This window comes from the organism of the source record quoted next, unplaced genomic scaffold, assembly GCF_019419815.1.
Source record: "Pyrus x bretschneideri cultivar Hongxiangsu unplaced genomic scaffold, Pyrus_bretschneideri_v1 Contig16, whole genome shotgun sequence".
In the NCBI taxonomy this organism is placed as follows: Eukaryota; Viridiplantae; Streptophyta; class Magnoliopsida; order Rosales; family Rosaceae; genus Pyrus; species Pyrus x bretschneideri.
In genome coordinates this window covers 5236486-5249659 of record NW_025999457.1, presented here as the reverse complement: position 1 = coordinate 5249659, position 13174 = coordinate 5236486, and the positions used below count along the sequence as shown (strand labels likewise).

General features: G+C 35.2%; 1 protein-coding gene and 1 long non-coding RNA gene across 6 annotated transcripts in view; one reads left to right on the top strand and one right to left on the bottom strand.

Annotated features, from left to right (window-relative positions):
- LOC103957823 (MADS-box transcription factor 23) overlaps positions 1 to 13174 on the bottom strand; it is a 43056-nt gene that overhangs the window by 6928 nt on the left and 22954 nt on the right. For 2 of the 5 annotated variants that reach the window (XM_009370042.3, XM_048581044.1), the window contains exons 1-3: positions 12116 to 12270; positions 11675 to 11863; positions 6980 to 7058 (exon numbers count right to left, since the gene is read on the bottom strand). The exons of 1 other annotated variant lie outside the window; for it this stretch is intronic. In XM_009370042.3, the coding sequence (XP_009368317.2) occupies positions 6980 to 7058; positions 11675 to 11856 (261 nt within the window). In that variant the 5' untranslated portion in view covers positions 11857 to 11863; positions 12116 to 12270. Of the gene's footprint in view, positions 1 to 6979; positions 7059 to 11674; positions 11952 to 12115; positions 12271 to 13174 lie in introns of those variants that run through there. 2 more of the 5 variants (XM_048581042.1, XM_048581041.1) reach the window with 2 other exon arrangements.
- On the top strand, positions 4838 to 7649 carry LOC125475764. The gene is made up of 3 exons (XR_007257172.1): positions 4838 to 4930; positions 6937 to 7061; positions 7377 to 7649. It is a non-coding gene; the product is annotated as an uncharacterized LOC125475764 (long non-coding RNA).

The window sequence follows — 13174 nt, the reverse complement described above, 5'->3', positions numbered from 1 at the left end:
TATTTGTTTACCAATATATTTGCAAACGCTATCCAAAACTTGAAAAAAAAAAAATCGAACGCTTTAATTTCCGGACTTAGTTCTACAATCCCATAGATTGTCTTTAATGGCTTGTAGATGTAACTAAGTAGTCTCATCCTCACAATCTTCCTATTGATAATGTATCATTGGAAGAATATGTTAGATAAGTCTAACATGAGAAGGACAACACTTTTAATGTCATAATTCTTCAAATACAAATGTTGTATGAAGAAATAAGAGTTGCTTTGAACAACCCTTAATCAACACAAATTTTAGTGCTTGTCTCTTTGTTACACGAATAAAGAACTTGAGAAGTAAGCACAAGGGCATGGACACTTTATGTGCCATGATTCTTCACTTACAAAATGTTGTATGAAGAAATGAGAGTTGCCTTGAACAACTCTTGAGAGTTTGTTGTTATGTTTAGAACATAATGGTTGGTTGACAAAAATAGTCCATTTATATGGACTTATGATGATTTTGAATCATTGAGTGATTGAAGTGTTAAACCACTTAACGAGACGGAAACTAGGCAAGGACTTCACCTTTGTGTCCCTATCCTAATGGTTCACTAAGTTTATTGTAAACTATATAGTGAACAATAACCGCACGCTCTCCAAATCGTTTGATGTGTATAACACATTTGAAATGAGTTTCAAGAGAGATAGTGGGAGTTTAGGGACCATGACTATTGTAATCAAAAGGGAAGTCAAATGAAGAAGGCAAAATAACTCCAAGGGAACAAACTTTCTTTATGAAAGGATGGACATTGGAAGGGGTATTTGCAAGAAATGTCTTGCAAGTGTCAAGAACACACCTTTTGAAGGTGTTGTAAAATGTTCTTGAAAAGTTCACAACAGTTGGTTCTTCTACTTGAATGCATGATTCCGTATTAGTAACTATGTTTTACAATTGTTGTAAAAGTGTGCTAATAAAAAGTAGAAGATTAAATGAGAGAAGAGAAAGTACTTCACATTCCAAACGTGAATCGAATATAGATCTCTGCGAAAGCGGATTGTACTTACTTCCTCATATGAACTACCAAAGAAATTGGAAAATACTAAAAGATTGTCTTTACATTCCAATTTTAAGGAACTTAAATCCGTCACTATAGTAGAGGTGGATAAATGTTTTGTTTAACAAAACATTGTTCTTTATTAATCAATAATTAGATTATTGTAATCTAATTGGTTGTCTCTATAGTAGAGATGATGTGGTAGTTTAACTGTTTAGAATACGATGATGCTTAAAACCCAAAAGGTTACAAGGTAGTGACTAATCCCAACTGAGTTGTGATACCTCTAAAAACATAAGTTACGAGTTGGTCATAGATGGATGCTTTGGATCGTTAGATCCGGATCCAATACCTTCTTGTTAAAATTGTATAGAGGCGAAATGTTCGAATCTTTATTCTTTTGGAAAGAAGAAAGAATCACAAAGTTGTTGAGGTTAATTCACTTAGATGTTAGTGGCACTTGTCCACAACATAATACTACTCATGTTGTATGACATTCACCGAAGATCACTCTCGGTTGGACTATAGTTTATTTTGAATAAACACAAGTCCGAATACTTTGCAAAAGGTTTCAAAGAATTCAAGAAATGTAAGTAGATGAGTAAGACATCTAAAGTATTTACCTCCTTAGATTTGATCCAAGGAAAAAGTAACACTTTAGATTAATTTCCTTGAAAAATATCAAGGAAAGTAGCATCATAAGATAATGAATTTCTCCATTAGGAAGAGAATGAACATAAATAAGATTTAGTTCGTTGGACATTATCAATTACCCATATATATATGATATATACTTCTAAGACATGTTAGTTGTAAGAAGATCCATCCATCATGGATCTTAGCAAGCTAGTGGGAGCTATAAGCGTCTTATGAGAAAAGATCAATTGTTTGATTTCTCATAAAGATGTAAATGAATCTTTTGTTTACTAGGTTTACAAAAGATTAGTGGGAGTTGATCATATTCCTAAATTAGAATATATATATATACATGATATATATTAATTTTGAAAATGAAAGGAATTCTTCATCGTTAAAGTTATGACTTTAAACATTCTATAATGATAGAATGTATATGGGAGACATAGTCTATATACATGGGATGGAAATCTATAATGATAGATTTCAAGATATAATTGGATTATATCAATCCCTAAAATAGACAAGAGATGCTAGGAAGTTTCTCATATGATGATAAACTTCAATTAGAATGACAATTCTAGTGAGACTAGGAAGTTGTTCTTCTCAAAGGGAATGTACCCTTTGACTCCCAAAGAAATAAATGCGTAAATAGAATCCTTTATGCATATGCAGAAAGGTGATTTATGTATTTCATATTGTATGAAAACATTGATATAAGTCGTACCTAGAACGGTACAAGATGATATCAGTGCAAGCCCAGGATCAGAACCATGGCAACTGTCAAGTGAATCCTTAGGTATTTAAGAAATACTAAGGATGGATTCCTCAAGAATGAGGAAGAATTAGAGTAACGTAATGGAAGCGTAAATGTATTAGATTATGAATCTAATCCATCATAGAATATCTCTTCATTATGAATGAAGTGATAATGAGATATCTCTTTATTATGACTAAAGAGATATTTGGGTAGAAACGTTAAAAGTAAATGACTTTAATGTGTTCCATCATGTATGCAAAATATATTGCCATATAGAAGCTTACAACATTGTTGTTTGGATGGGAAAGTTCATTCATGAACTCTTCATTCGGTTCCAACCAGAAAGTGTATGACACTAATGGGGCGATAGCTCAAGCCAGGGAATCAAGGTCTCATCAAGGTCCGAACTCAAATGAGAGACTGAACCACATGATTGAGAATCATGTATAATGGTGACGTCGTTATTCTCAAGGTTGCTTCTATGGATAACATATAGATATCCATTGTTTAGGCCTACTACTCAGCCATTTATGAAATGAATTACAGAAGAGGTATCATCAATGATGACTAAGCTGATTGGCTCTAGTGCAAGTGGGAGATTGTTGGAAATGTGCCCTAAAACCAATCATATGATGATACTTTACGGACATTTCAAACTAATGTAGTTTAAAGGGCAAAGATTATTGTTTGAGCCGTCTAATATAAATGTTATATGCTTAAACGATAAGTCCAAGGAATATGTGATTGGAAGAATGCGATCTAAAGAAGTTAGATTCATGAGACCATTCTTTCGTTGACACATCCTAAACGTTCCTGATCATAGGATTGTCAATTGGGCATTGACAGTCCGTTAAGATCAGTACGTGCTATGTCTTCTCTCAGGGAGAGTGACTAGTCTCGAGTCATTGGTGTGTGTGACATCAAGACAAGTACGTAGGTGCTCAATAGAGAATGAGTTCACTGAACACGATCAACGAAGAGTTCTCATATTCATGTCACATGAGAACTCATGGTTAGGATAATGCAAATTAGTCTTTTGACCTGAGGCATCACAGTTGTCTTGTGGTTAGGTCCTTAATCTTTGATTATGTCAACGTCACTCTATCAGGGTGTCCACGGCATCGTTGGGGTTAAGCCACTTAGCCATGGAGGCAAGTGAATGCGCAACAAGGGATCTCTAACCTTCAAACTATTTGAGGGAGAATACTCTATGATATGATTTAGAATCTCTGGCCAGAGTATGAATGAGATGTTGGAATGCGTTCCAGATCACATTCAAGGTAATCATATAAGTACAAGATTCACATTGGATAGTAGACATGAATAAACTATCAAACCAAACAATGTGGTCAAGAGTATTGTATTAGAGAAAGACCGTATTGCATTTGTAATCCTAAACTGAATAGGTTCTCCACCTCTTCTGATTAGCTTGGGTAACCATGACATGCTGCTAGGCGTCAACCATGGTTTGTGGAAGCCCTAAAAGTGTATTATCACTAACGGGAGAATTGAAAGTAAGTTTCAATTCACAATCGATTTGAAAGAGTTTGAATCGCCCACTGCCTCGCTAAAAGGAACCTAATGGATCGTACACCGTGTAAGGTAGAGATTGAAGATTCAACGGAGATGAGTAAGAATAATTAAATGGTTTAATTATTTATGGCAAGGATTAATTAATATGTTAATTAATCAAACGAATAAGTTCGTTAAAGACCTCGGGATAGTTTTGGACCTTAAGGCCCAATGGGCTTCGAACGTCAAGTCCATTGACTTAAGTTGTATGACAACTTAATGAATAATGATTCACAAAGGCCCAAATAGCCCAATAAATCCCCTTAAATTCGGCCATATAGAGGAGGGTAGTGAACTTGGCTTAATTGCAAGTTTGCCACTCCATTGTGAGGTGGTATAAAGACATCTTTATAGCCATTTCATCCTTAGGGTTTTCTAAGGGTTATTTTGGGGGAAAGGATGAGAACACAAGCTCTCTTTTCTCTCTAAAATTTCAGCCACCCTTGAGGAAAACATCTAGCAATCTTACTTCCTCAAGGTCACTCATTTCTTCTCCAATCTTACCTTGGTGTGGAGACTTAGAGGTTCTCAATTTTGGGAACTTGGAGAATCCTTTTCATCCATTCAAATCCATGGATCTAAGATGCAAGGAATGAAGGCCCTCTCTTTGGGTGATTAGCCTTTGCTTATGCAAAGAGGAATCTACAAAGGTATTGATTTCTCAACTCACTTTGTTTTGAGTTGAGTCTTGGTTCACCTATCTACTAGGCTTTGAATTTCATGGGTAAATGTTTTGTTTTAAGTGCATACAAGCATGATTCCGCCTTTAATTGTTAATTGCATGCTATTGATGTTGCTTAAATGAACATGTTTTTCACAAATTTTCCTTCAGTTACCTGCCATGCATAGTATCCTCCGCACTAAAGAGCAAATTACGACAACATTCACCTGTTGTGAGCTGTTCAGAAGTGCTGCAATCTTGTTTGGTAAACTCTAATAGCTCCCATGTTTTACTGAAACCCTAGGATACAACCATGTCACCTTTTTCTCTTCATCGTTATTGCTGGTTTTCAAAAGATATGGAAGTTGTTCACCCACACTATTTATATCACCATTTGTGTCCATCAACACAAAGATTTTCATTCTGCACTTGTTTCTTCAATTTTTCTTCCCATCAATCAAGGAATTCTTGTGGGAGGCCTTGATTTACATTTCCAGAAACTATATGTTACCAATAACTATGGAAATGGAAATATTCCCTTCCACCGTACTGCAATAGAAGTTTTTTTGTTACGTGGGGCAGGTCGAATTTCTCATTGGATCAATATATTAACTTCTTTGTTGTTTCTTCAGAATTCTGATGCCCGAAACCTTTGTTTATTGAAATTTTAGCCTGGGCAGGATTACCAGGCTGTCTGTCTTTTTGTAAATATAAAGCCTTCAAATTGAATATGAGTTGGAATAGTCTGAAACTGCTGGTTCAAGACAAACGAACTATTATTCAATGGATTTTTTCTTAAGGTTGGATCCTTAAACTGTTGGTGCCATCAAAGCTTCAGCACCAACATACTTTCTTTTGGACTATTGTTATTTTCTTCTGCAAATGCAAACGAATATGCATTAGCTTAAGGCATTGCCTCATTGAAGTGGACTATTGTACATAAGATAAGTGTAGGTTGCCCTGACATTGCATCTTTGTTTTCCCTTTATCTACAACCCCTCAGAGACAGGCTTCATTGTTAACTCCACATGTTCACGTTTGTATTCTTCCCACCACAATTTCAGGCTGGTTTGGCGTTCCAAGGATGTTAAATGGTTCTTTTGAGTACCGTGGCTATTTTAGATAGCTACATTCTTTTGAAGAGTGGTTGAGATACGGGTAGTTCTCTTCTCATAAGAAACAATATAATCCAGGCTTTACTCAGGTATTTTCTTAAGTAGCATCCCTGAAAGGAAAGTGCTATCCTTGTCTAAGTAATATAGAAGAAAGCCCCTTGAAGAGAATTCGAATTGTAATATCAACTTGTAGACTTGTGTTTCTATTTGCTAGAACTTCAGTTAATCTTTAACAAGTTATTTAAACTTAACTAATGTCAGCTATATCATATATGAGAAAGAAGCTTTCCCAGAGCAGTCTATTGATCGTGAAAATCATTAGTGAAACTCATATCCCTTTCCCTCATTGCGTCGTAGTATTAGTATTTTAAATTAAAACCCTCAACCAGGAAGAATGACTAGTTTGCATGGCATACCTTATAACTTCATTAAACTCCGCGTTTCACCTGAGTCCGTTGAAGGACAAGGTCATTAACACAAATCCCTTCGCTTACGTGTGTCTTTTCCTATCTGGACTCAGTTGATTATTGTGAGCGTCGCAAGAACATGTACCTGTATTTCCTGAATGATCTTGTATTTCCATGCATCGGATTGTTTTTCCTTTTGCAATCCACTACTCTTCCGACCTAAGTGTTCTCACTTTTGATAATTTATTTGAGACTTTCATTCTCATGTGTTTTAGGCCTTTGGAAAATGGTGCAATTGTATGATTTCTCCTGCCACTTAGTTTGTCAATGTACTTAGCCTGTTTTCCTTATAATGCTTTATGCGTCTCTTAATGAGTTAGGTGCCAAGAATGCATTGAAGAGGATAGAGCTCTACAATTGTCTCAGAAGTTTTGTAGTGAAAACTGGTAGTAATATCCGAGTCGTAATTTCTACTACTTTCTCGCTATATCTATGTTTGCTTTTCTATAATCTCTCCTAAAGATGTAATGCAACATTGCTCAGGAGGGATTATGTTTGCTAATGCTTGTTACTATGCATAGGCAAAACCATAGAGCTACGGAATTGAAGAAGTGGTATGCATGCATAGGCATTAAGTAGAGCATAGAAAACTTTATGAAAGCAATTCTGGCTAGCATGTACTCATTGTAGACGAAGTTTATTGCTTAATGTTTGCCAGTATTAGATATGGATATAATGCTTCTATACAGTATAATTGCAGGTATTCAGCAGAAAGAAAATTGGAGTGGTTACCTTGACTTCTGCAGCAGGATTCAGCAGTCGATGATGCTCAGCTTTCAGCTTGTTGAAGCGATCGATAACTGATTTCATGCTGGTAAGAAATTCATAGCGTTATGGTCGTTAGATGCAAAAATCATGTACGTTCTGAACATTCTATAGGTTTTGGTTTCTGGACCAAAGTGATTGCTTTAGTGTTGATGCAAGTAAAATTCCTACAATTTTGTGCATAAAAAGACAGAAGGCAAATGTAAGAAAGAAAGTGCAATTGATTTGTACCGTATGTGTTCAAGTGACTAAAGTAAAGTCAAAATCCGTATAATCTTTTAATTATTGTTTTAAACAAGTTTATCAAGCATTTAGGGGATACTTGTAATCTTTGTTAACATTTGTTTTAAACGGGTTTACGGAGATCTGTAAACCCGTTTTTTCTATGCAGACAATGCTGCAGGAGGGGCAAATGTTTAGCAACTTGAGCTATAAGTTCCTTTATGTATTAAGGAATCTGGCAATACTTTTTCAGTGTTACATATTTTGGTTCGTTTCAATTGCTGAAATGATAATATTTGTTTAGTGATATTTTTCTTCCCGCCAATAAAAGAGGCCCTACGTTAGAATCCCCCTCCATTATTTGATTAAAAAGAAAGAGAAGTCATCCTATGTCAAATCTGAGGTGATTGCCAAATCCAGTAACTAGATCACTGATCTACTAGCGTATTACTCAAGTGAGAATCTGGTTTCTTAGTTTTTGAGCAAACAATATTATTTAAACTAAGGGATGGGGGTGGGCTTAACCTTCCAATAGGCTAGCAATAATGTGGTTTAAATTCACTTTTGGTAAGAATCGAATCGAACCTATGACCTATCACTTACAAGTGAAGAGGAATGTTATTAGACCGTAATATAAGTGGTCCGGTTTCATAGTTTGTAGCCTTGAAATGAGCTAGTTGAAACCCTATCTTAATTGCCGAAATTCATTTCTCCTCTTATTTTTGTACCCTTAAAATCCGAACACTAATCCTAACCTTATCATGAAATCTCCCGCAGACACTCATTTGTACTCAATCATCATCTTTGGTAACTCTATGGAGCCTTAAAACCCTAGCCCCAACTTAACGAAGAGATCTGATGAAAACTTCAGTAACCGTTGCAAGAGTGGACTCAAACCCTCCTCAATAATGGCTTCGTCTAACTCTATTCAAGTAGACTTTAACGTACAAGAAAGTGTTGGATGGCCTATATATATATAGGAAGTGCTATCCATACACTTCTTTTACTTCTTACACACTCCTCTCAATTTTCGACTATTGAACCAGATGAATTGAAGAAGATCAATTGCTAAAAATTAACAAAAGTGTGCGAGAAGTAAAAATTAGTGTGTGAATAGTTGAATCCCCTATAAGCTGATGTGGGGCTGTCATACAAAGCAAGAGGACTAGGGAACAAAATGCCTACCTTTCAAGAATTAAGTTTCCCTCTTGGCAAAGAACAATACTTATCCTAGTAGATATAAGATAAACAAACATAAAACTACCGAGAGAGAGATTTGAACTCGCATGCATAATTCTCTCTAGTCAATATGGGTACACCCACGTATGCATCATAATCCTTATGTTAAGGTAGAAAATCCTAAGACGTTACTAAGAAGAAACAACTAGTTTTGATGTTGATGCTGATACCAATGCCAATGCCAATGCAAATTCCAATATCGATTCCAAAGAAAATGCGAACCGATGAAACAAAACAAAAATGAAAACAGCCCAAAACTAGAGAAGGAGAAATAGCAAAAAACCAAGAAAAGTTGAGGCCAACCAATGTGTATTTCTTATTCCATTCAGGAAAGGCTTAATTGGATAAATAGTCTCCGTGGTGATAGGATAGTTGGAAGATAACTCATGTGGTTAAAAAAATTAATGGGGGTGTATTCAATTGGGAATTTGAGAGATTTTAATGGATTTATAAATCTATGGATTTTTATGTAGTTTAACTGATTTGTAGAGATTCTATATAAAATTTTGATTCAATTCCCTCGAAATCTCATAGGGAGAGGTGAGATTTGTTTATGCTTAAAATACATTACAAAATCTCTCCAAATCTCAACTTTTCCAAATTCTTTAAATTCAAATTTTAATTGAATACACTTGTAATGTTATAAACTTCTTTAAAATTCTAATTGAATACACCCGAATTTCTAAAGATTTTAATAAAATATCTTAAAATCCTAATTGAATACACATTAAATTTCAGAGAATCACTTAAAATCCTAATTGAATACTCCTAGATTTATTAAAAGAATTAAAATCTCTCAAAATCTCAATTGAATACACCTTCATAAGATTTAAGCCCATGTAGTGAAGTCTGCTAGGATTTAGGCCTAAAATTTGAAATTTCATCAACTATCTTTTAATTGTTAGCACATGAGCCTCACATGTGAGGCTATAAAAGGATAAAGTTAGTCTCACATGTAAACCTCACGTACTAACAATTAACGGAAAGTTTTGTTCTAGCCTCATATGTATGGCTCAAGTACTAATAATTAACAGAGAGTTGACAGAATTTTCAATTTTGGACCTAAATTGTAAATCCTAATAGACTCTGCCACAAAAGCTTAAATCCTAATTTTCTTTCTACCACAAGAACTATCTTCTGAAGAAAATTGAGTGCAACTTCCGTACATTATTCTGATGCTTTCCTTAATTCCACCATCTCTTGGAATTTTGAATCCTCCGTTTCTTTCAAGATTATTATTTTTTGTTTGACTCATTTGAGGCTCTACTAGCAAATTAACCAAGATACCATTTCGTTGCACCCCTCAAATCAAATATTCTATCATTTCAATAAGTTTTAACAAATGAATGCCAAGTTTCGCTTCTGGCACATTGATTTGGTGTCCGTGGCTTATTTGGCTTTGACCATGGCTGGAAAGTTCAAGCACTTTTTAGGTGATTGAGGACTTATAGTTTCTGTATTATTCATTTCATTTGTTGAATCATTTGAGATGGAAAATGATTTTAAGGCTTGCAATATTTTACAGAAGCTACAATATTTCATGAGGCTTTGTCCCTCTTAAATGAATCAACAATTTTCACGAAAACAACTAGCTCCTGCAGATGAATTATTTAGCTAGTAATGTTGGAGATACGTTCATACTAAACTGACTAGTTATAATAGATTTTGAATCATTTTCACTCTAACTATCAAATTATAGCTAGTAATGTTAGAGATTCTCTAAGCATTATTGATATAGCCTATAGCCTGCTGGGCAACTCTCAAAATTTTGTTTAACGCTTACAAAATTGCACGATCCAATATAGATAAAACTTAAGAGTAACAAAATATAACCTAATATAACCACAATATCATGTTTCAACTAAATCTTTGTTCTGATTAGTACAAACACTCTTCCTTCACTTGATTAAGGCACTGAACGAAGATAAAACAATGGTGAAGAAATCATTCACGTCAAATTGCTAAAGGTTCTCTTCACAAGCGAGCATTCAAAGGCTACAACAACCAAGTGCCACTGAACATTATGAAGTCATCGTGGACGGAGATCAGAAAAGAAATCGGTTTTTAACATGGAGATTAGGTATATATAGAGAAGTAAACTATCTTCCCACATCATCGCTGTTGATCAAGTTGTCAAAATGTCACAAATGAGTCTGCGAACGATGAGGGCACTTATAAAGTAAGTTTGTCCATGGTTATGGTATTAAAGTGTATTTGTCGACGATATAAACGTAGCTACGATTTAATAGCATGAATTAACATGGTTGTGCTATTCCAGTTGGAGGAGGTATGACCAAGTACACTTCATCTAAGAACTTTGTCATTGTAAGAACTACTGACAAATCAATGAGGAGACAACACATCTGATGCAACACAATTAATCTTAAGGACGAAAAAGTAAGGAGAAGCATGCATGGGGTTGCTGAATGTCCTCCTCGTGCATGCTTTAGACCTTAAAGTGTCATAAACTCTATCTCTCGGAAAAAAAAAAAAAAAAAAAAGCAACTGCGAAAGAGAAAACGGACTAATTACTGAGAGAGACATACACACCCAAACGCACACACCTCAAAATCCCCTCTTCGTTGAACATTACTAAATAACTAAATTTAATGTAATTTTGTATCATGCATTCACTCCATCCTGTCTCTATTTATCATTATACGTAAATAGTCAGTTGTTGCCTATATATGATAATTGAATCCTTTATATAGCACACTGTGAGAAGCATTCATATGTAAATACTTTTATCTGTAACCTTTTTTGCGTTGGAAGTTTTTAAAGGCAATTTCGTATCAGAGATAATATAACTTTCTGAGTTCCTATGCAAAAAGACAAGGGAAAGTTATACACAGTCATGACATAAGATAGGAAGCAACCACATGGCCAAATAACATCTTCGGGTAAGTAATTCCACATGCTTTATACAGATCATAAAAAACGGACGCTACAGCTGATATATGTTGTCTGAACTAGTCCAATAACAAGTCCACCTCAAATCCTATGCTAGAACATACAGCATAATCAACATCGATACATAAATTCTACTTAGTCAGCTTGGAAAATTGAAGACAAAATATAGAACAAGTAGTTCTAGTTCCAGTTCAAACTCAGTCCAACAAAATAGTTCACAGGCAATATATATATATATATATATATAGAGAGAGAGAGAGAGAGAGAGAGAGAGAGAGAGAGAGATCTAACCTAGTGCTAGCATAATCGTAAAGCCTGCCGGTGCTAGAGAAGATAATCAGTCCAACCTCAGCATCACAAAGGATTGATAGCTCCTTAGCCTTCTTAAGCAACCCATTTCTTCTCTTCGAAAAGGTCACTTGCCTGCTCGTCGAATTGTCAATCCTTCGAATCACAATTTTTCCTCTCCCCATACCTTCTCTATTAGATCGGTAGATACATAGAGAAATTACATCAGTTACTCATATTCAGTAGATTTTTTCTATTCAAGAGAATTGATTATCAAAGCCTAAAGCAAATGAGACCAAAAGCATGTCAGAAATAACAGTAATATGAAGCAAAACGAGATCATCAACAAGAACCAAGAAAACCCAAAAGAACAAAGATCATCCATCGTACTTATCCCCAAAAAGAAGTCTTTTTTCCTAAAAAATAAAGGTACAGAGAGCTTACTTAGAAGATTAAACAAGCTATGGAGAAAACAGTTGCAACCTCCTCCGCTCTTTCCTTAATTTTTTCAGATGTAACCTCTAACTAAAATTTATAAATACTTTATATGGAATGCCACAAAAGTAGAAACGCTGTTTTTTTGTGGAAACATGGTATGGACCATGGAGGGAAACCGCCTAGAGGTAATGGTCTGGACCGGAAAGCCCACTCGGTAGAGTAGACGAAGTCCACTCTACTCGCTTTTTGAGGCCGACATTTTGTCGGGTGAATCAAACAAAGCTTGTTGACCAGCAGGAGGGAATCAGAATGGGCACGCGTAAGACGAAGGGAGCGAGTGTTGGCGAGTGTAAATGAAAAGCGTGGGGAATTGGGAATCCTCGGACTCCCAGATAGGCCCGGGATTCGTGGTGTGTGTGTGTGCACAAATGATGGGAGAGGGTGACGTATAGGTGATTGACACGTGTTGTTTGCGAAACCAAGGGCGCTCTCTTCCTTTTTGGGAGGGCGTTTTGGCTTTCTCAATTCTCATTGGTCTTGCCTGCCTGCTATTAATATATACAGTCTGTGCCCACCACCTGTTCTTGTCTCATTAAATATATTTAGGGACTTATGTTTATTTGAAGTATTTAAATTGAGTAAAATAAAACAAAATTAAGATACAGAAATAAATAAATATGAGAGGAAACTATTTTCTCAAAATTAATATGTAATTTTTATTATTGTGATTGAATTTTTTATTATTTTTTAATTGGTAATTAAATACACTCTCAAATTGCTATGTGTGTCTGTTGGTCAATTGCTGATTTATGTGGATTCTATGTAGGTGAACTATTGACAACCATTTAGCGTGTGAAGGAGGATTTGAAATAAAGATGCCAGAAAAAGTTTATTTTGTTCTCTATGTTTATTATATATGTACCAACTTAAAGAAAGTTTGCACACTTAATTAGCTTATATGTATATGTTTGGGTTTCTTATGTTTAACATTTTTTTTCTTCTTCTAAATAATAGTTCAAGCAAAGGCTAGAGTTGATAATCAACTAATTTTTTCTGAACAAACGA